This window comes from Protomyctophum bolini (assembly GCF_963924005.1).
Source record: "Protomyctophum bolini genome assembly, chromosome: 16".
In the NCBI taxonomy this organism is placed as follows: Eukaryota; Metazoa; Chordata; class Actinopteri; order Myctophiformes; family Myctophidae; genus Protomyctophum; species Protomyctophum bolini.
In genome coordinates this window covers 9,701,767-9,722,796 of record NC_137877.1, presented here as the reverse complement: position 1 = coordinate 9,722,796, position 21,030 = coordinate 9,701,767, and the positions used below count along the sequence as shown (strand labels likewise).

At 42.8% G+C, this 21,030-nt stretch overlaps 1 protein-coding gene across 1 annotated transcript; it reads left to right on the top strand.

The window, feature by feature from the left end:
* Positions 1-253: 253 nt before the first annotated feature.
* On the top strand, positions 254-19,835 carry LOC308330568 (cohesin subunit SA-2). The gene is made up of 32 exons (XM_080785492.1): positions 254-447; positions 1,230-1,317; positions 2,026-2,113; positions 3,611-3,784; positions 4,132-4,228; positions 4,556-4,632; positions 4,732-4,803; positions 5,047-5,251; positions 6,598-6,749; positions 6,906-6,979; positions 7,475-7,598; positions 7,747-7,845; positions 8,198-8,277; positions 8,735-8,842; positions 9,266-9,386; positions 10,084-10,201; positions 10,306-10,418; positions 10,855-10,947; positions 11,262-11,348; positions 11,556-11,756; positions 11,858-11,934; positions 12,037-12,121; positions 12,868-12,948; positions 13,064-13,156; positions 13,666-13,840; positions 15,463-15,596; positions 16,519-16,620; positions 16,720-16,877; positions 17,041-17,169; positions 17,313-17,488; positions 17,589-17,670; positions 18,096-19,835. The coding sequence occupies exons 2-32, from the start codon at positions 1,277-1,279 to the stop codon at positions 18,262-18,264; spliced, it is 3,585 nt and encodes a 1,194-aa protein (XP_080641618.1). The 5' UTR covers positions 254-447; positions 1,230-1,276; the 3' UTR covers positions 18,265-19,835.
* The last annotated feature ends 1,195 nt before the right edge of the window (positions 19,836-21,030 follow it).

Here is a 21,030-nt window from a genome sequence, read left to right as displayed (position 1 = left end):
CGATCGTCTCAGACAGGTCCAGACTCCAGACCCTATATGCTCCAGACCAGACATGTTTCTGCCTGGACGTTGCGTCGCACTGTTGGAGGAGCTGAAGGCGTTACAGTCATGGGCACAGTTGCCTGGCTGAGACTGAGTGATAGTCAGACTTATCCAATCATATACTGGGCTTTCAGACCTTAAGAAAATGTCGACCAATAGGCTGCTTGTTCCAAACATACCATGATAGGCTGTCCCAAACTTTATGGACGCTGGAAAAAATGAGAAGAAATCACAAGCTGTCAACAAACACTCGCAGGAAAAACAAATCGCGTCGTATACAAACATTGTTTAATAAGGATAATAAATAATATGAACTGAAGTCAGAGGATACGGACTAAAGATGTCGCTGCATGGGCGTGACTTCATTCCAGACTGTCGACTATGATATGGTTTCCTTGAATCTGCGTGAGTTTGTTTTTATTCTCTTTATAATGTTATCTGTTTCAGTTTTGTGTTGTGTCTGCAGGGTAGTCGTCTACAGGTATGTTTAGCTCTGCTCCACAGCCTCCACTAGGCTATGATCGAGCGTGTGTCAATCAAATAACTAATGTCAAAAACGTTTCATTATAGAGTTGTATTAAATATTTATTCTCCATCCAGTCCAGTCATATACGTCAGTATACAAAATAATCACAATAAAATAAACATAAACGGCCAAAGCCATACAGATGTATGATACATCTGTATGGCTATGGTGGTGGTCCACCAGCCTAACATAACAAACATAGTCGAAACACTATAGTTTGCCTCCCATCAGCAACACCCGCGCTTCATATCAGGGACAACAGTCAGATACAACCTTGGCCTTGATTGACAAGCCCAGTAGTGACGTCATCAAATAGACACACGGCTCAAATGGCTCTTTTAATTACAGCATTGATCCTGCAGCCTGAATTTGTTTGATTGATTGAATACTTTATAGCAGTTTTCAAAATGGGATAATCATACCGGTATGGTAAAAAAAAGTCTGAAGGGCTTGTTTCCATTCTTGTCCTGTGTATTCAATTGTGATACATCATACAATAAATCAGCAACAATAATAGTAGCAATGAACTTATTTGTATAGAAACAGGCTTAGAAGACTTTTCTAGGACCATGTGCAAATTGCAGACAGGTGCTCTCTTATGGCGGTTTTAAAGGAGGGTAAGGAGGAGTCACAGTTTTTATGGCTGTATGCCATTCCACAGATCTTGAGATACCGCAACAAGTCCTGTAGGATGATCTGAGACAAGAGATGATACAAGAGGCTGCAGCTAAGGCATCCTCTGAGCAGAAGTAAGGATATACATCCCCCCTTTTTGTTGTTGTTGTTGTTGCCATGTTTAGGTCAGAATAATTGTTCTGTTCATCAATTTCTGTCTGCGTGTTTCATTGAAGTTCATATTAATTAGGGAAAATTAGCTAAATGTGTGGCAAATCTGCAAAAGAAATGCTTACCACTAGATTTCTTCACAAATGTGTTCATAAAGGTGTCTACCGTCACAGAAAAAAATGGTTCCAACCCAACTCCCCAAATTTCATTATACTTTAAGTTGCATGTGACGTGTCAAACTAGGGGGGTTTCATGATTCTGAATCCATTGCAAGCATTAGTTTTGCACAAAAAACACAAAATGTGATGAGGTCAGCACATTTGGGCACATTTGGGCAAGTGGCTATGGCCGAATTTAGCCCGAATTCTCATGCAAAACTAATGCTTGGAATGGATTCAGCATGATGAAAACCCCTATAGTTTGACATGTCACATGCTACTTAAAGCATAATGACATTTTGGGATGTTTATATTGGATGTTTATGGTAGGCCTACCCCAACTTTCAGCAGCTGTCACAAAGTTTCCCAAGGGAGTTGGGTTGGAACAAATGTATATGTCATTGTAGACACCTTTATGAACACATTTGTGAAGAAAGCTAGTGGTAAGCATTTTCTTTGCAGATTTGCCACACATTTAGCAATTTTTCTCTAACTATATGTTTGGTTTTCCAGTGAGAATCCTGGTGTGGAGAGGAACCCCTCTGGAACTGTCAACCATTCAGGAGATGAGTGTGGGAATGAGAACAGGCAGAAGAGTGTGGTGGGTGTCGTCTGATGACGATTGACTGACTAGAAACGGGTGTTTTATCACACTTCCATAGGGAGTAGATGGTCGATATGGTTACCGTTAATAATGTATTTTTGGAATGTGCATTGGTGAGGCAAAGGGGTCTCCTACAGGAAGCAATAAAGAACACATTTGTTTATGTTTTTTTTCTACCAAATTCTTATTTGGTTATGGGGATTCAGTAATGTGTTCTTAATTTTGCTCTTCGTAAGAGTGAGCAGTTGTGAGATAAGATAATAAATAATGGGGCCATGACAAAATGGAGGAGGATGCAGGCAGTGTAACACTTTTAACAATAATTTATCAGTGTGATCAGTGTTGTGTGGGGTGTTGTATGGTGTGTAAAAGTAAATCAAGGCATAAAGTCAAAGGAGCTGAAAGGTGCTGTCATCAGGAGAGGAACACAGAGAATGGCTGGCAAGCCCTCTTTTTATTAGCCTCGGTCCCAGGCTTACTTATCTGCAAATCTTTTTTATAGGGTTCCAGGAGCACTGGCCAGGTGCTCCCAATATACCCAATTGGGAAGATCTGTGGGGGGGGGAAGACACTAGAGATAAACACAGACAACACAGACCCTGCAGGTCAGGCTAAAGGGGATGTGACAATAAACAAACGTGTTTTCTCCCCCTGTCCAGCCGGGGCGCCTGATGGAGGGGAAAGGAACTGGTTGTAATAACGTGTTCCTTCCACGCGCTACGTCCAACCAGGGAAACTCCCCCCTGTCAGGTGTAAAGGAGCAACTTGGACACTCAGGCATGAAGGAAGCATGAGTTCAACTCTCCCCTAATTGTCCCCCATATATGGGGACTAGGTTGGTGGAGGGTGTGTAGAGCCCAGGATCACATTAGATGATTGACACAGGGGTGAAAAATGGGTTACAAAATCGTGGGATAAAAAATATAATATATAAAACAAACGTGTTTTCAGTCTACCAATTTTGTTTGTCTAATGCCAGGAAACATAAGTTCAGTATGAATTCATATTATTTAATTATTTCATTGATTTGTTTAAGGGTTGGATTAAATGCATGGGCTAAACTAAATCATTAGTATACTGGGGTCCATACATCCCAATGACGACTACCGGTATATAAACCAGATGATATTGCATGCATGCAATATCAACTTCCTTTTCATTTATTGTGTCCCCCACTACTATTAAACAGCATTTACAGCATCACAGAAATGTCTTCTGGGTTCTGGGTTTGTGATTTCCCTATATCCATAGGGATATACGTACCTATACCTATTCTTTACAGAAAAATCTACTATCTATTGTGAGGGGGCGTTACCTATGCTAATTACTATGCTAATTAATGTCCATGCTTCTTCCAATTTATGTTCAAGTGTGATTTATCATTCAGCACACCTGGGCAAACACAATTTGGATGTTAAGAACATTTGGTGCATCTGGAGTTCACTTCACAACTCTGTATAACATATAATCTCAATGTCCCTGTGTAACCCTCAGAGGGGAAAGAAAAGAGCACGGGAGGGCTCTGAAAATGTCAAACATGGTCGTGCCAAGACCGGCCGTGGTGGTGGTGGTGGTGTCAGCAGAGCCAGGAGCGGCCGGGGAAAACAGAGCAATGTTGAGGCGGTCACCCTGTTCGAGGTCGTCACCATGGGCAGAAGTGCCATGCAGGTAAAGGAAGATGTGTATTACTAAACAGTTGGGTATAGTGTACTCTCTTAGTGTACAAATTGATGCTTATGAATGATGGTTTTTGTACAGGATATATCTGTATGAGACGGATCGATGATCAGTGACGTGTGCTTCATCTTAACTTCACCTGTCATATTCATTGTACAGGACAGTCCCACTTATAGGCTATCGTGTCCAAATTGACAGCCCCTAAATCTAGAATCTATCCTTGGGCTGCCTGTTTGCCTAACACTGGCCAAGAACAGCAATAAGTTAATATGAGCCAGTATGTTTTGTATGTTCTATACTGTCAGCTTTGTTGGTGATCAATGTTTGACATCATACAGGCAGTGGTTGATGATTGGATCGAGGCTTATGAGTCCGACCGAGACTCTGCACTACTCGACCTCATCAGCTTCTTCTTTCAGTGCTCTGGCTGCAAAGGTAAGCACTAAGCAGTCACTGTCCGCATGCACTCACACAGGGTCGAACTCCACCTTAGCGCACAGCCGCGGACAGAAGAAGCTGCGTTTTACGTCATTTCTGAGTTTTTAGACAGCTGGTGGATGGAAAAGAAGCTCCACCCCCGCGGCTGACTGCCGCGGAGGAGAGCATTTCCGGGAATCTGTCTGTCGCGTCAGTCAAAAAAAGAATAAGGCAACTTCTGCTGTCCGCGGCTGTGCGCTAAGGTCTGCCCAGAGGGACAGTGTGCGTGTGCATGTGCATGAGAGGGAATACCCACATTCTTAATTATATTATTCTCATTTCCAGGTGTGGTGACTGCAGAGATGTGTCAAAACAGACAGGACAGTGAAGTCATAAGCAAGATGGTGGAGAGCCTGGATGAAGTAAGACCTCTTTCATTCATATATATCAATTATATAGGATACTGAAATGACTAACTGTGGTTATATAATGTATTGTGTATGTATATGTATGTGTTTTAGGATGCTGGTCTACAGTACAAGAAGTTCCTGGCCTTCCCATGGATCCTCACAGTCACATGGCCCATGGACATAGTCAGTACCACAGTCAGGTTTTCTGCACCACGTTTCTTTTTACACCATGGCTCTGTAAGAAGCTAGCCATCTACTTTATTAGACGTTCTCTCTCTGTCTGCCTGTCTGTCTTTATGTCCGGAGGTAATGCCACAAAGCCCTTCTTAATTAAACTGGAACAATTAATTTGAATGTGATAACCCATAATTTTCATTCTAGTTCATTTAACACACTCCCTGTGGGGCATTTATTTCTGTGTTGTAGGACAACGTGGAGTACCCTCTGGTCCAGCCAGGGCCATACGGTCGCTGGTTCCACATAGAGTTCTGTGACTTTGTGTCAGTGCTGGTGTCTCAATGTCAGCACAGCGTCATCTTTGAAAACTACCTGATGAGCATCCTCATCTCCCTGCTCACAGAGCTGTCCGACTCCTGCGTCCGAGCCTTCAGACACACATGTACCCTAGCAGGTATAATAGAATTTACACACACTATATTGGCTATATCGGTCTGATCACTATGGCCCCCTTTTCCACCAAAATAACTTTGGTTCTATTGAACTGGTTCAGTTTTAGATTCTTGGGACCTTGGTGCTTTCACGGAAACCCCAGTGGACAGAGCGGAAATTGTGAATTGTGATATTTATTGACTGAATATCCATGAATAAGTATGGTTGAGCAATACATTCCAATTCCACAATATCATTATTTGAATGAATAATAAATATATCGAGGCACTTGGGTGGCGCAGTGGTAAACTCCCTGCCCTGCACCACCACGGAGGTGGTGGGTTAAGGCTCATACATAGTCTGGATTTTCGGTGGTGAGGGGACCACCGAACTACAACATGACGTCACGAGCCGCGGTGAAGAGCCACCGCTCCAGCCCTTCTCTCTGTTTTTACTCACCACCGCTCAACGTTATTTCAGCTCCGGTGGTCAGCTCACCACCGGAGCGGTGGTCACCTTACCACCGAAAATCCAGACTATGAATAGGCCTTTAGAATCCACTGTGGTGGTGGTGCATCCGGCTTTGTCGGGGGTGTCTGCGTGAACACAATTGGTCCGTGTTCAAGTAAAGCAAGGGAGGCCTGGCGGGGAGGGTCATATTTGTCACTGCATGTGTTTCTACGGGCTGGGGTGGCACGCCAGCACCTGTCAGTCAGTAGGGAGTGTATGTTGGGTGGGAGGAGTAGGACGAAGGCTCCGAGTCCTCACTGGCAGGTTGAGTCAGTAGAACACAACACAGAAATTCAATGTATTGCTCAGCGTACACAAACTATGTGTCTTACCATCATCACTGTCGCGATACAATGACGTTTGGTGTGCTTTCATTATTAATCATCACCTGTAATACAATAAACCTGTAAGTTAATGGTTTGGGTTCCGCTTCATGTCAAAAATGCAGGTCAACTGAGGTGACATGGTAGCCTGGAAACCAGACAAATCTGCCACAGGGAAAATGAATTTCCCTGTGGAGATTGGTCACGACACTCCTCAGTTTGAATTACATTTCGCTCACCCCAGAGTTGTGGGTGACCAATCGGAGATCACTATTCAAAGTGAGACTTTGTAACCGCCCCTTGGAGATAAATCTTCCACACCGAAGTTCCAGACTAATATCTATGCAGTGATATTAGTCTGGCCATGCCAGGCTAGTGACATGGTGCATGACTTGACTTCCTTGGTGGTGGATAAATGTTCATAAAGTTTGGTATAGTAGTACCCTTTCGCAGCGATGTTGGTAGATCGAATGGCTGACTAGAACTGAGAACTGTAAAATGGATCATACAACTCTTTGAATCTCTGCTACCAAAGCGGTGAAGCTGGTGAGCTCTCTAGTGGGCGTGGCACTCAGTCTGAGCGTCGGTGTGGAGAACAGCCAGAAAATGTACGACGTGGAGAAGACCAAGACCACAGGACGCCAACGCACACTTCAGCTAGGCAGAATACAGAAGAAGATCAAAGAGGTAAGACCTTCACTTATAATATGTTCACTTACACCTACACGTCGCTTCGATCGAAAGGGGGATTTAGGGAGCGCTATGTCTCTCTTTATGTGAGTTATCATGGGCGAACCGTAAATTGTGATTGAGATGTGTTGGGTATTTGGTTCTGTGTTTTAGCTCCGGAACAAGAGGGTGGAGATAGAAAACGTGATGGACTCCATCTTCAAAGGTGTTTTCCTGAAGAGATACCGGTAAAGGCCTATTCCTCTGACATGTCAACGGTCAGCCTTTGTTTTCATGTGCTACATGCACACATTATTGTCTGCTTTCTAAGTTTAATGTGTGCTACGGAGAGCGATATATAATAAAACCAGAGGGCAGTGCAGGAGTGGACTGGGACCTTGTTTCTTCGGGTGGTCCAGCCTGGGACATGCCCGTGCCGACTGGTTGTTGGAGGTCTGTTTCAAACTTAGGATGCCTACGCTACTCACATGGAATGCTGGGGGACATGACATGCTTGTTGTATCATGACTGAGGAGGAGGACATGCATGCCTTGATTTTGTGGATGTAACTTTGCTGCACCTGAACTATTTACTGTATGTCCTTGTATGCAATTCCCTTTGTGTGGACCTAAATAAATTGTTAAAATGTGTGTGTGTGTGTGTGTGTGTGTGTGTGTGTGTGTGTGTGTGTGTGTGTGTGTGTGTGTGTGTGTGTGTGTGTGTGCACGCGCGCGCCTGCACAGTGATGTATTGCCAGATATCCGCTCCATATGTATGGAGGAGCTGGGCGTGTGGATGAAACTCTACAGCACAGCATTTCTCAATGACAGTTACCTCAAATACATGGGCTGGATGTTGAACGACAGGGTAAAGAGGAGTCACACAGTGAAATGTTGCGTCAGTGGCATTTTGAACATTGCAATCTAAGCCCCCCCCCAGACTCTACTATTATTGTACTGTAGTTTAAAGTGTATGTGATCCTTCACTGATAGAAGTATATTATGTTTTCTTTCAGCAACCAGAAGTACGTTTGAAATGTGTGCTAGGCCTACAGGGCTTATATGGAGATCCTGTGCTCTTGTCCAAACTAGACCTGTTCAGCAGCCGCTTCAAGGTAATCTTGATGAGGTGTGTGTGTGTGTGTGTGTGTGTGTGTGTGTGTGTGTGTGTGTGTGTGTGTGTGTGTGTGTGTGTGTGTGTGTGTGTGTGTGTGTGTGTGTGTGTGTGTGTGTGTGTGTGTGTGTGTGTGTGTGTGTGTGTGTGTGTGTGTGTGTGTGTGTGTGTGTGTGTGTGTGTGTGTGTGTGTGTGTGTGTGTGTGTGTGTGTGTGTGTGTGTGTGTGTGTGTGTGTGTGTGTGTGTGTGTGTGTGTGTGTGTGTGTGTGTGTGCACATCTAAAAATGATATATGTGTGTGGGGAGAACATATAGTGCAACATTGTGTGCACTAACAATGATCTCTACTGCAGGATCGGATGATGTCGATGACCTTGGATAAGGACAATGAGGTCGCAGTGCAGACCATAAAGCTTCTGGTACTTATCTCCAAGTAAGTAGCCAGCTGTTTCTTAAAGTTGCTATAAGAAATAATATGTCAACATTTTAATTTTTAATTTTAATTTTTCTTTTTTTGGTATTCAGACAGCCAGCAATGGAATAAACGCTGCCAAAATATTTAGTCTCTGACACCTCTTGGGGCTGCAGTCGGCCTTCAAAGATGAGGAATAATGCATTGAATTTGCCTGTCTACTTCCTGATTGGTTAGTCATTTGCCGTCGGGAAATCTTTGACCAATAACAAAGCTTCTAGGAAAATCTTTGAATGCAGACTGCAGCCCTAAGAGGTGTCACAGAGACTAATTTGTTTTGGAGCGTTTAACCCATTGCTGGATGAATACTAAAACTATACAAATAAAGTTTTGACATAGTATTGCTTATAGCAACTTTAAGTGTTTTATACATTTCCCGTCTATTTTCCTCACTTTGTCTATCCCCTCTTTCCTGCAGGACTTGTGGCGAGGTGTTGAGTCCAGAGGACTACAAGCAACTGTTCCAGTTTGTGTACTCTTCACATCGCCTTCTAGCGACCTCTGCTGGTGAGATTCTATATTCAAGGTAGGCTGACCTACACGTAAATGACAAATTAATGTAAACTAGAAAAAGCACATACCAGACATATATATGGGGCATGTTGGTGACTCATGGTCACACGTGGCTCTCTACACTAGAGCGTAGCAGTCGCCGACGTCTTTTTCATTGGCACAGTTTCCACAGATTGAAACTTCTCTATAGATGTTTCAGCAAATCCTTATATTTACTTTTAAGCCTGGAATCAAGCCAACCAGGCTCCTGGGTGAATCATGACATTAAAACATTTGATTGTATGTTCATTGAAAGTAATTGAAATGTGCAAAAGAAAAGTACATATGAGCCATTGCGCATATCTTTTCAATGATTGAAAGAACGATCATTTAGCTTGCTGCTTTCTAAACGACATATTTAGCATATTATTAATAGCATTAATATGTCTCTCCCCAGGCTTCTCAACATCTCATCTCCAACGCCTGAAGCCGAGGATGGAGGGAATGAGGACGACATTCATACTCTACAGACTACAACCAAACTGATGGCACTGTTGCGCTTCTACCAGGACAGTGAGGTGAGTGACGGGATACACATCACACACTGGGTTGCTAAGGTCTACGCAACAAAGTGTCTGAAAGGATATACTGCAGTGCTGACAGGAAACCTTTTTGAGGTTCTGAGACTATGACGAGAGCTGTGCTATCTCCTATATCTGGCAGAATTGGATGAGATGTTAACCACATCAACAACCCTAGTGTTCTTATTCTGGGCATGGCCATAATGGGGCGAACGTTCAGTTGGAGATGGGATGGGCAAACATTTTAGAAAATAACAGATTTACAATCTCACGACGATGTGTTTTGAGTTTGCAGATGGATTTGTTTGGTGTAGAGAGAAGAAAGATGGCATTGACCTCTAGGGTACTCTGGTCAACAAAGTATATAGGACGTTCCGAGTAAGTGGTTAACCCATTTTGGGGCGGGAACCCCTTTTGGTGTTGGCATTGTGTTGTGCTTTAGCTATTGAAAAATAGCAGATCTACAAGTTTGCTTGTAGGTCTTGTAGGTCTGCTATTTTTGAAAAGTCGAAGAACGACTGACATAGAAACATAGCTTTTTCAGAAAACTGTAGAAGACATTTTTAGAATCTGATCTCAAGTCAAAATGGGTTAAGTGTGCTGTGTGCGGTTGCGTGTGCTGTGTGCGGTTGCGTGTGCTGTGTGCGGTTGCGTGTGCTGTGTGCGGTTGCGTGTGCTGTGTGCGTGCATCCAGCTCCATCAACATGTGGTGTATCTAGTGGACAGCCTGTGGGACTGTGCTGGAGCTCTGCTGAAGGACTGGTCAACGATCACATCCATACTGCTGCAAGACCCCACTCCGGACAACACGGGTACACACACACACACACACACACACACACACAGGAGAATGTGTGTTTATCAAAGGTTTGTGAAAATGTAAAATGTTCTACCACATTGGCTGGTGTCCTTGTAGGCCCACTGGTCCTGACAGCGGCAGAACAAGCTGTGGTCGTGGAGATCTTGGTGGCGTCGGTGCGCCAGGCCTCCGAGGGCCCCGTGCTGGTCGGACGGAGTGGAGCCAAAAAGGTCAGCAGGAGGAGCTAATTGTTCCAGTAACGTCTCTTAGTGGGAGATACTGTAATTAGAGCCTGACCGATGTCAGAGTTTTGCATCTGATGCCAATCCTGATTTTAGAGAGTCCCAGACCACTATGCTTTGACCTATATTTAGTTTAACTTTAATGATTAAATTAACTAGCAAAGAGTAAATATAAAATGCTAATTTATACACATTATACACATTTTCATAGATAATGAAATAAAATAGCCAAGTTGAAAGTGGTTAAAAAGTGGTACGCATCGGCTGCAAACATGTAACGTACTACACACACAGGTTTGTTTGTGTGTGAGTGTGTGTGTGTGTGTGTGTGTGTGAGTGTGTGTGAGTGAGTGTGAGTGAGTGAGTAAGCATTTATCGGCACATACAGTACATACACTTGCATGAGGGTCTGTTTTTGTTCCAGGTAATGAGTGCCAAAGAGAAAAAAACCCAGATGGACGACTGTAGCAAAATCACTGAACATTTCTTGTCGGTGCTTCCCAAGATGCTGTCCAAGGTAAAAAACACACAAGGACAGGACTGTATGATGTATTTAGACCAGTGCATCTCAAAGAGTCTGGGGGACCACCAGGGGTCGCTGAGGAACAAAATGTGTTGATATAGTATCAAACTCAGTTTGATACTATATCAACACATTTTGAACCCCATTTTATAGTATACATACGTTTTTTTGGATAATTTCAATTCAAATGTAGGGGTCTAGACCTCTGCACTGGAGAGGCTTTTCCCACCCTTCCAGGACGAACTGATTAGAGTTGGTCATGGTGTGGTGGGTGGACATAGCTGATGGTGTTGGGTGGTTGTTGACAGTTTTCCCACAGTTCCGACATGGTGGCCTCCTTGATGAGGATACCGCACTATTTCCTTCCAGAGTGTCCTGCCACAGAAAACACACAGGTCTGTCTCTGAACAAACGTCCAATTATTACAAATGTTTAATGCAGCATACAGTAGCCTATCATAATTTCTAGATTCACAACAATTTGTATTATTAGTTTACTTGTTTTCTTAAGTATTGCCACCAGTATATTACAGAATGAACGTCTCTTTATCTCCCCCTGCTGGTGAGAGGTAGTAAATGCCCCAGTCCCATGTCTTCCTCCAGATGGTATTAGACCTTTTGGCCAAGATGGGAGCTGTTGCTGACCTCCACACAAACCCTGGTGTCCTGGAGGCCGCTGCCCGCTCGTACCAGAGTCTATGTGGGGAGGAGAAGGCCTGGCACCTCACTGCCAGCGCTGCCCGAGACTCCCTGGCGCAGTCGTGGGTTGACAGGCTGGCACCGCTTCTGGAGGTCTCACTGACGGTATAGGCGCCTATACTTACCCAATACGCGCCATGACATAACCCCCAACTTTAGTGATATAGAGACATATTCATTCAGTCGTCTATACGTCTCTGTCACAGGATGGCACATTCTCTGCAGATGAGGAGAAAACGGGGTGCATTTTGGCTACACTGAAGAAACTCTGTGCTTTTCACAAGTAAGGTTTGCTGCACGTGACTTGCAGGTGAACGTGTGAAAGTGTTCTTTCCGGTGATGAGTATTGAATTGTTTCATGTTGTGTCCCTGTATGTGACGGCAGTGCCCAGGACCTGAAGCTGAAGCTGTTTGAGCTGCTGACACCTCTCTTCTCCGCCGAGAGCACCTGGGGAGGAGTGCCACCTGAGGTACCAGCAGTCATTTTTTAGGCTGGAAAAAGTGACCTTAAGTTCAGTATTTCAAGGTTTTGCAGTTCCAGTCTGTAAACCTTCACCACTTTTCAACCTATCTTCATATAGTAGGTAGGTCCTCACAAATAATCATGAAAAAATGGTGCAATTTTCTTCTACTCAGTCTGTGTCTCATAGAAGGGCTGTGGGCAGTTCAGAAACCGTCTTCCAGTGACATCATCGATGGGGAATACAAGTTAATAGAAACTGCAGGCTTTCTAGTCCTGAAAAGTTGCAATGCGTAAATGGAAGCCATCGTTCAAATCTAAACATTTTTGTAAAAGAAATCTTGTTTAAAAAAAAGTCTAATGAAAAGCCTAATGATGATGTCACTGGAAGACTGTTTCTAAACTGCCCACAGCCCTCCTATGAGACAGAAAAGCCCTCCTAGAAAAGAATCGTGCCATTAACATGATTATTAGTGAGGACCTATTATATGAAGATAGGTTGAAAAGTGGTGAAGTGGTCCTTTAAGTACCAACAACAATAAATGTTATTTTAACCAGTCAGTATGGTAGAGTTTCGTAGAGTACAATATAACTACAGTAACTAACACAGCTGTGGTAGTTGGAGGTGGCCTCTCAGAATTAAACTCCCATGATGCGCTGTGCTGTTCACATGCACCACTGAGCTAGGACATACAAGTCTTATGTCTTTAAGTGTTACATTCAAACGCTCGATTTTTGCTTCTCTTCTGTGTGAAGATCCTGCTGGAGTCACTGAGATGTCTGTGTTTCTCCATGCTCTGGAATCTCAACACCAGCGGTGTAACTTTGACCTCCAGGGTAAATTGCCATTGGATTATATTTTACAGGTGATTTTCCAGTTTATTTTTGTTTGTTAGGGAGTTGTTACACTGTGTGTGTTTGTTTGTATGTTTGTTCGTTCGTTCGTTCTTAGGAAAAGGCTGTAGCCCAGAGGACTCAGCTGAGCGTGTTCTGTGAGAAGAGTTATCGCTGTCTCACCCACGTCAATATGGATGTGAGAGAGCAGGTATGAATATTTAAAAAACGAATAAAAAATAATGGAAAGTAACAAAGTAATACACACGAGTAATGTTGTGTTGGGATGGGAATATCCCTTTTTTTTCCTTCTCATATAATGAAGATTCAGAATACTTCATTGTCCATTATGATGATGGTAACATACAAATACAATTCATGTTAGATGATCAGAAAAATAAAACTGTACCATTTTAAAATCGGACGACTATATTAACCCATTTTGGGGCGGGAACCCCTTTTGCTGTTAGCACTATGTCATGCTTTAGCTATTGAAAAATAGCAGATCTACAAGCTCATAGCGAGCCACTGAGTGGCGCGCTACGAGCTTGTAGGTCTGCTATTTTTGAAAAACCCGAAGAACGACTGACATAGAAACATAGCTTTTATCAGAAAACTGTCATGATGTAGAAGACATTTTTAGAATCTGATCTCAGGTCAGAGTATCTTTCTCCAAGTCTCTCTTATCAATGCCATCTTGAACATGTTCTCTCGGGTCAGGCGTTCCTGGGCCTGTGTGACATCCTGACAGCCCACAACTATCAGCTGCATGTGTTTGAGCCCACCTCCTTTGGACCACTGTGCTACACTCCCAATCCCAAACTGCAGAGGGCGCTGTCCACCTTCACGTTGGACCAAGTCTTCATCAGCCCAGATGGCAATGGCCAAATCGGGGGTAAAGTGACTCATGGATGTTAAACTTTTAAGTTGAACGAAAAGTTAAAGTGCTTAGTGTCACTCATGTGTTGGGTTTCGTTAGAAAAGTAGATTATAATGAAACTTCTATGTTGGCAATATAACTGTATTATAAAACAAGAAAATCAAGGGTTTAAACTAGGTATAGGTGCAAAAATACTTATTGTGCGTGTTCATTTAGTCTTGAACTTTACCATTCAGATCAGGTCACAGAATTGAGTTTTTCTTATTTTTTTATTTTCCACTGAATTATAAAGCCTACTTCAGTAACTATCCAGGGAACTTGAGACAGTTTCAAGACTGTGCTCTCTAAATAGATCTACCAAACGTACTTGATTCAAAGTGTTGACAATTATTGTATTCAGTGCTAAGAACAGCTATTCCAGGGTGTAACGCCAGGTCACACACATTGTGTCGTTGCCCAGCAGATGGCAATCTCACTCTCTCTGAGCACAGTTCTTTTGCCCTTCTCAGCAATGAGGAAAGCATTTATTCTCTGTAACAGCTCGCCGCGGTAAATACATGCAGATATTAAATGCATGGCCACAGACGTGGCTAATGACTCAACAGAGCTTCCCACTGACTACGAACTAGGGGTCGGATTTTCAACCCGACCCCAGCAATTGACCCTCAATTACAAAGGAAAACCCTGTAATATCATTAGCAAACGCAGATGGAATTTGGCTGAAAGGATATATTAAGTTGTGTTATGTAAAGTGAAGCGGCCTCAATTGATAAGTGAATTCTTAACTCTTGTTAAATGGAAAAAAAATGAGCTGGGCAGGGAGTGATGTCATGACCTGATATGTTGGAATAAAATAAATACAAATGGGTATTCTTTTTGCGCAGTGCTTTCAGTGAACTTATGAATTCATCGATGGTTTGACTATAACTTAAACCATATTTTATTATATAGTACAGGCTCCCGCTTTCCGAGACATATTACATCCAAATACAGATAGTTCATAGAAGTCAATAACTGTCCTGATGGGAATCTCTTAAATGTTCAAACAAATTCAATATGGGATTATTGGTTTTTGAACATGTAATAAAAAGCTATTGTTTTATTAGATTCGCTTCATAACGGTTATGTTATATAGACACAGTCTTTTCTATTAGCCGGTGGATGGGGGGGATCACTGCGAGGGCAAGACATTAAGTTAAGTCATGAAATGAGGGCAATCTCTTTCCGTGAGAAAATGCCATTAGCTCTGGCTCACCTCTGAGCCTATTTTTATTAGCTCTGTGACAGATTGAACCCACATGGTGTCACACACAGCCATAACTCTACGCTCATGTTATCTTTGATTTCCACCTGTTAAAGCCATTGTCACAAACTAACTAAAGCTCTCTCTCTCTCTCTCGCATCTGTCCTTTTGTTCTTTTTCTGCTCTGTGCTATTTGTCGTGTTTGATCTCAAAAAAATAAATGACCCTATGTGCTCTCTCTCTCTCTCTCTCTCTGCCTTTCACTCTCTCGCATGCTCCCCTCTACAATTCATCTTTTTATTTGTCCTCATTTCCCGTGGCTTTGCTTCTCTCTCTGGGTTCTCTCTTCCGCACGACGGCGGTCCTTCGCTTTTGCCTCGTTCGGTCGGCGAAGGCTCTGAAGTGGAGGAGAAGAAGCTGGAGGAGCTTCACAGACGGAGAAACCTGCTCGCGGCCTACTCCAAGCTCATAGTGCACGGAGTGCTGGAGATGAGCATGGCGGCCGGGATCTACTCGTTTTACATGAAGGTATGACTGCTGCGGGCCGTAAGTGCATGCACATGGGGCCCTATTGTAAACAAGTGTAATGCTTTATGGTGTCGTCCACTCGCTGTTAACAGTTTTTGTATTGAGTTGTACTCGAAATGTACTGTAATTCTGCAAACTGTCAATCAATCAATCAATCAATCTCTCACCTAGGTGCCGGACAAACGACGATCAACTTATAATAAATAATAAAGTCTGCAACACTGGTTTTCAGGCTCCACTTGTTTGTTGCTGTTCAACGTTTTGATCCTACTGGATCTTCATCGGGAATAAAAAATAAAAATGTTAAATATTTCATATAATCAATTATATATTTTTTAGGGGCGCTATAGCCCGTCCTATATTCAGCTGTTGGTGTAGATTTCCGTCTTACACAAACATTGAATTCCCATTGACAATGAATGGAGAATTTACGTCATATGTGTCTGAGCAAATCTGTATTTTTGTCCACTGATAAAATTCCCATTGACAATAAATGGAGAATTTACGTTGCATGTATCTGAGCAAATCGACATAAGAGTGGCCCTCACTTCACACAGGCGTGAGTTTTGACTGATAAATCTATAAAATCTATACATATAAAAGAACCGTTATCACTTAAACACTACCTGTATATTCTTCATCGAGTCCCCCAGGGACATGGAGTTGATTAACCCATTTTGGGTGGGAACCCCTTTTGGTGTTTTAAACATTATGTTATAATTTAGCTATTGAAAAATAGCAGATCTACAAGCTCATAGCGCGCCACCGAGTGGCGCGTTACGAGCTTGTAGGTCTGCTATTTTTTGAAAAATCGTGAAAATATTTATTTCGGAAATCTGGAGGATTTAGAAGATTATTTTTTCAAATTTCGAGGTCAGGCCAAAATGGGTTAATCCATGTGACATACTTCTCCATCCTGCAGCATTACAATGACTTCGGGGACATCATAAAGGAGACTCTGTACCGCACCAGGCAGACGGACAAGATCCAGAGTGCTCACACACTGGTGCTTTGTCTGCAGCAGGTACTGACCCAGCACTCTCTCTCTCTTGCACCTCAGTGTGGCATCTGAGAGAGAGGCTGACAGTACACACATTGGTGTCTTTGTGTGTCCTCCTTCCAGTTGTTTGTGCGTCTGAAGCAGGAGCAGCAGAGTGGCGGCGGCGGGGCCAATAACCCAGCCGTCCAGACCTTCACCAGCATCAAGGAGCTGGCCAGGCGCTTTGCGCTCACCTTCGGAGACCTGGTCAAGTACCGCGAGTCCGTGGCCATGATACACACGTAAGTGTCATGAACTCTCCAATGCCTAATAATAAGATGTCATTATTATACTGCGGGGGGGGTGTCTTTATCATAAATTGTGTGTGTGTGTGTGTGTGTGTGTGTGTGTGTGTGTGTGTGTGTGTGTGTGTGTGTGCGTGTGTGTGTGTGTGTGTGTGTGCAGGAGCGGTATAGAGTTTGTGTTCCACGGGTTTGTCCAGACTCCAGACAGACTCTCTCCTCCTTACCTCTCCTACCTGGCCATTCTGAGCGAGTTCTCTAGCAAACTGCTCAAACCAGACAAGAAGACAGTGTAAGTGTTTCTTTCAGTAGTGATTTGATTGATTGATTCTGTTCACATAAACGATGACAATAAACCGACCGTAGTGTCTTTATGTATCCGTGTTTATGTGAAGCACTCGAACATTGTTTTGTTTGTGTTTTCTTTCTAATCAGGCTCACCTACCTGCAGAAGCTCACGGGGGAGCACATCCTGAGCCCCAAGGAGGACTTTTGGCAGCCACTGATCTATTACCGAGCGTCTCTGTTGGCCGTAGCCGACGGGGAAGACGCCAGCTCCTACGTCAGCTTTGACAAGAGGCCATATCTTCGACAAAACCTGCTCTTAGACGGTATAGCGAATCGCACGATGTTAGAGAATTAAGTCAGAAGTCTGTCTTTGTGATGATGACGACTTGGTGACTGAATCATTGTTTCTTCTCCCTGTGCCAGGGTCCAAGTCCCCCGGCCCGATCAGCACCGTCAGCAAGGGAAGCAAGGCCCCGAAGGCCCCGAAACATGCTGTTGGCTCAAGGTGAGGCCGAAGAGCAGTTTTGTCATATTGATATTTAGCACCATTTTGACCTGGGAACGATTCTATAAATGTCTTCTACATCCTGACAGTTTTCTGAAAAAGCTATGTTTTTCTATGTCAGTGGTTCTTCGATTTTTCAAAAATAGCAGACCTACAAGCTCATAGCGCGCCACTCGGTGGCGCGCTATGAGCTTGTAGATCTGCTATTTTCCAATAGCTAAAGCATAACATGATGCTAACACCAAAAGGGGTTCTCGCCCCAAAATGGGTCAGCACCACCTTGAACCTCACTTCACAGAACGGATCCAAACCGAACCGCCGGTACCATCTCTTGACCCTAACTGTTATTTTATATAACCCAAAGGAAGCTAAATGCACTTTAATGTGGAGCTATCTCTTCTAATCACACTTGGCACTCCCTGCAGGTCGTCTTCGCTGCGGTCCGTCTCCAACCCCCCTGAGAAGATCGACAGAATGGACCCGTCATGTCCCGTCACCACAGAGCCTCCAGCGACACAGGAGAGAGTAGACATTACTGCAACCAGCACTGATGAAGACGAAGTGGACGTCGACACTATTGAGGTTGACGTGTGATGACGGAAGAGGGGAAGGAACAACGTCCGTTCTACCTGCGGACAGCATCGCCAAAGGAATGGACAGTGTTTCGATTGATTGAAACAGTTTGCAATTCGTACAGAAGGTATGGTTTATGATGATTGTTAAAAAGATGAGCCCTAGGGGCTTGTTTTCATTGTGGTCCCGTGTATTAAATTCATTAAGGGATTTAAAGACAATATAATGTAATAATAAACACGACATAATCAACACTAGTAGCAATGAATGTATATGTACAGTTAAACATGGGGGGGGGTGTCATTTTTGGAGGTGTTAAGCTTACAGGGCTTTTTTTTTAGGACCATTTACAAATTGCAGACAGGTGCTCTTTTATGGCGGGTTTTAAGGAGGGTGGGGAGTTAGGGAGTTACAGTGTGTCTTGGAATGTCTCAAAGTTCTGGCATTCACGTCGACTAATTGTCAACTTCCCAATGCTTTGTAGACATTTCGTCACCAGTTCTTTATCATCCCTTTACACGGGTAATGTCGCCTGTGTTATTTTAACTTAATCTGGTCATGTCAGGGCAGCAGGTCTTGCAAAGTAAATCACTTTACAGATGTAAGCTTGCGATCGTGTAAAATAGTACAAAATATTCTTCAGTATATATTCTTCTGTTTTGATAAATTTGTATTTTACATGGAACATTATGGTAAATAATTGATGGTGCTGAATTGACACTTGACCCAAAGTGTGGACTTTTTTTTTATACACAATTGGGCCAGACTTGGAGTAAAACTGCACTCTGCTTTAAGTATTTATTTACATTCAAAATGTATTATGGGTTTTATATTCAAAGGATAATTCCTTTTTCATAATTTGGTTCTCTTGGTATTCCGAACCTGAACAGCATCTCCCAGGGTCTTGGAATATCTGAGAAGAAGTCTGGCCTTCCTGTCATCTGGTTGTCAGCCCTTTCTGTGCTGTGCAGACGTTACCGCACTAGTTTTCTCTTTTCTTTTTTTTTTTTTGTATCATCCTAGCTTTGGAAAATGCTGCATGTGTTATTTTGTAAGAGTATGCGGTCTGAATGTAATTTGGTCATGTCAGGGCAGTAGCTCCGCTTAATGCAGTTCATGTGCTCCCCCAGACCCATTACAGATGCAAGCTTATGATCATGTAAACAAATCTACAGTCATTTTGAAATGTATTGCACTGAACATTATGGTAAATAATTGAAGGTGCTGAATTTACAAAGTGTTTAAATAGTGTTTTCTTTAAGATGCATTTGAGATTGGACCCATAATTGGGTCAGGTATTTGCATTCAAATAAATAGTTATTTATTGGGTGTACATTTAAATGATAATTCCTTTTCACAATTTGTTCTCTGGCGTTGTCTTTAATATTAAAGAGGCATATGCCAAGAATAAAATGTATATTTGTTACTGACCATACATGGTATCCCACATTCCACTTAGACCATACGTCAAATTTAGTAATACAGATCAGGTAATCTGATCATCATACTTGACATCACCTTTATATCCATGACTATTGTGTTTTCTAATTCTAGCATCTCAAAGAAAAATGGTTTTACTTTTGTAAATAAATGATGGTTCAAGCAAGACTTGTCTGTTCCGAGTCTAATTCTATACTATACTTAACTATGAAACCGCGTTTAATGCACATTTAAATTAATAGTGCATTAAACCCGTCAGCCGGCGAAAACTAGGTGTCTCAACAGGCCTGAAAATTAAGGCCCGGCCCTACCTGGGCCCTCATCAAACCCTGTACAGAATGCATTGGGCGTTTAAGTTAAATAACTCAGAAACTATAAAACATTTCAAAGTAAAAAGTTCCAGCATGTGTCTCCACAGTAAGCTGAATAATAAAAAGTGTGAATGGAGTTTCTAGGTGAAAGTGATTTTTGACGTGCCAATGTCTGCCATTGAGCACCATTGTAAATTTGAAAGCACTATATTTCTAAAACTATGAAACATTTCAAAGATTCCTTTTCAGGCAAACATGTCCACCGTAAGATGAACCTAAGTAGGCTAGAATGGGGTTGCTAGGTGTAAGTATGTAGGACTAGTAGCATGCCAAAGTTTGTGCTATTGCTATAGAGAATGCATTGGGTGTTGCAGAGGATGAGAGGAATCTCTCATCCTCCGCAACACCCATTCTCATACACCGCTATACACCGCGAGGATATGGGCTATATATTTGAAAAAAATTATTTCCATTTCCGCAATTTCCGGAATTACCATTTCCGCAATTTCCGCAATTCCGCAATTTGACAAAAACGATAGGTTATAGCATGCTGCAATTTCCGCAATTTCCGGAATTACCATTTCCGCAATTTCCGCAATTCCGCAATTTGACAAAAACGATAGCTTATAGCATGCTGCAATTTCCGCAATTTCCGGAATTACCATTTCCGCAATTCCGCAATTTGACAAAAACGATAGGTTATAGCCCATGTTTTAAGAAATTTTGAAAAAAAAAGTTATCCTCGTTTCTCATCATTTTGGACCATGGGCTATAGCCCATATCGTACGGCATACTATAGCGCGCCGTTTTTCATCATTTTTGAGGATTTGAAAAAAATGACAAAATGACAAAAACGATGGGTTATAGCCCATGTTTTTTGAAATTTTGAAAAAAAAAGTTAGCCTCGTTTCTCATCATTTTGGACCGTGGGCTATAGCCCATATCGTACGGCATACTATAGCGCACCGTTTTTCATCATTTTTGAAGATTTGAAAAAAACGATGGGTTATAGCTAGAATGGGGTTGCTAGGTGTAA

What these genes read in the sequence shown, in the direction of transcription:
- LOC308330568 (XM_080785492.1), top strand. Translation starts at nt 1,277, where the DNA reads ATGATACAAGAGGCTGCAGCTAAGGCATCCTCTGAGCAGAA. An exon ending in CTTCTGGTACTTATCTCCAA is followed by an intron (nt 8,278 to 8,734) that starts GTAAGTAGCCAG and finishes TCTTTCCTGCAG; the next exon opens with GACTTGTGGCGAGGTGTTGA. An exon ending in TTCTGGAGGTCTCACTGACG is followed by an intron (nt 11,757 to 11,857) that starts GTATAGGCGCCT and finishes TCTCTGTCACAG; the next exon opens with GATGGCACATTCTCTGCAGA.